We start from the raw sequence: 1,695 nt of genomic DNA, 5'->3' as shown, positions 1-1,695 counted from the left end.
CGGGGGGCCCAGGTGGGTGCCCGCCAGCGGGCCTCTGGGCGGCGCGGCCCCGCGCCCCACAGTGTCTTCCAGGCGCGCCGGGGCCAGGGAGGCGCTCGGGGCCGCCCACTCCTCCGCGCCCTCCGCGCCCTGCCCCCCAGGTGACTCCCACCCGTCCTCCGGAGGCCCTGGCTGGCCTCGGGAAGGTCGCGGGAGGGACGAGCGGATAATTGACGCCCTGGTGAGACCGTTACCCACCCAGCCGCTCATGGCACCTCGAGGGAGCAAATGACAGCGCTGCCGCTCACACCGCCTTCTCAGAAACCCGAATTTGGGAAGTTTACTCATTTCCCCAAGACTCGTTGGAGAAAACAAAGATATTAAGATGATTGTTGTCTGAAGGCTGAAGGAAATTCAAAATGATTTAGGCCTTTGTGTTAGAAATAATCCCTGCAGCGCAGCATATATGTATGTACCCTTCAACTTTTAGCATTCGTTGCGCTGCTGCATGTTTCAATTAATTGTTCGCACTCAAGTTTTTCTCTTTAAGTGGCATTATTTTGGCATGAATTTTAAAGGCAAAGATGAGAGATTTTCTTGTTTGGAAGTCTACATAATTTGACATCTAAGAGCTCGATTTACTGATGGTAAGATTTTCCACTTTAACAAATGAAGGAAATTTGGTTTTAATATAGTTAAATAAGTATTTCATTCTCTGATTTGATCGGTGCTTTTTTTTTTTTTTTCTTTCTTAAGAGCACTTTAGAGATGTTTTCTCTACCCTTTATTACAAGCGTGGTTTTAAAAAATGAACTTCAAAGAGACTTGTTCATCAGTGAACTGTTGAGTCAGGAAAATAAGTCAGCGGGCAATCCATGATATTATATGAATAGTTTAAAATAATTCTAAAATTAAGTTTTGAAGAACCAAGTATGAGACCAATGTCCTGTGGTAGTGGAAAGATGAAAATGATGCTAGCAGAGAAAGCACATTGGAGGCAGCTTCAACTGTGTAGATGCACAGAAAAAAAGTTAGAAGGGTTTTTGTATGTATATGACAAGTAGCCTATGGTTTTTAGAAGGAGGGGTATCTGCACTTTGTTTCTAACAATTTACCTCTTGGTTTCCCAAGTTTTAGCATGGTGAGACACCTAGTGGTGAAGTTACAGAATAGTTATATTTGTTTAACTTTTTAAAAAGTCTCCTTACCGTAATTTTACCATATTTTGAGTGAAAACTGTCACTTAATAGAATGATTCTCAGAGAAGGAGAAAACAATTCATGGGAGGAGGTGTAATTTTAAAACATATTCCGTTTTATTAATTTAGTATTCAGAAAACACAAATTGTTTAAAAATATACAAATTATAGAAAGCAAAGTTTGAAGGTCATCTTGGCTGGAAAGCGTGTGCAGACGTTAGCAGTGATCCGAGTGAACGTAGATCAGGGGACATGTGTGAGATTTATCAGAAAGGAATATAGGTATAAAAGGTTAAAAAACACTTACTTTCCTCAGTAAAAATGATCTTCTAATGATCATTATACCATAAAGAAGTAATTTTGTTTTGTGTTTAGGGTAGCAACTTGCTTTTGTAACAAAGCTTATTCACACATATTGATCGTAGGCATAAATAAATTACTCTCCTATTACAGACAACTAAAATATGTCTTCTGAGGATTTTTTTTTTTTTTTTTTTTTTTTTTTTTTTTTTTTTTTT

The 1,695-nt window shown here is 39.8% G+C and overlaps 1 protein-coding gene across 1 annotated transcript in view; it reads left to right on the top strand.

The window, feature by feature from the left end:
• Positions 1-544: 544 nt before the first annotated feature.
• The window catches only part of FBXO43 (F-box protein 43), an 11,643-nt gene continuing 10,492 nt past the window's right edge, over positions 545-1,695 (top strand). Inside the window, 1 exon segment of the mRNA XM_008574780.1 lies at positions 545-626. Coding sequence (XP_008573002.1) covers positions 545-626 — 82 coding nt within the window.

This window comes from Galeopterus variegatus, unplaced genomic scaffold (genome assembly GCF_000696425.1).
Source record: "Galeopterus variegatus unplaced genomic scaffold, G_variegatus-3.0.2 Scaffold1103, whole genome shotgun sequence".
Lineage (NCBI taxonomy): Eukaryota > Metazoa > Chordata > Mammalia > Dermoptera > Cynocephalidae > Galeopterus > Galeopterus variegatus.
Note: the sequence above shows the minus strand (reverse complement) of the source record. Positions and strands in the feature narration are given on the sequence as shown.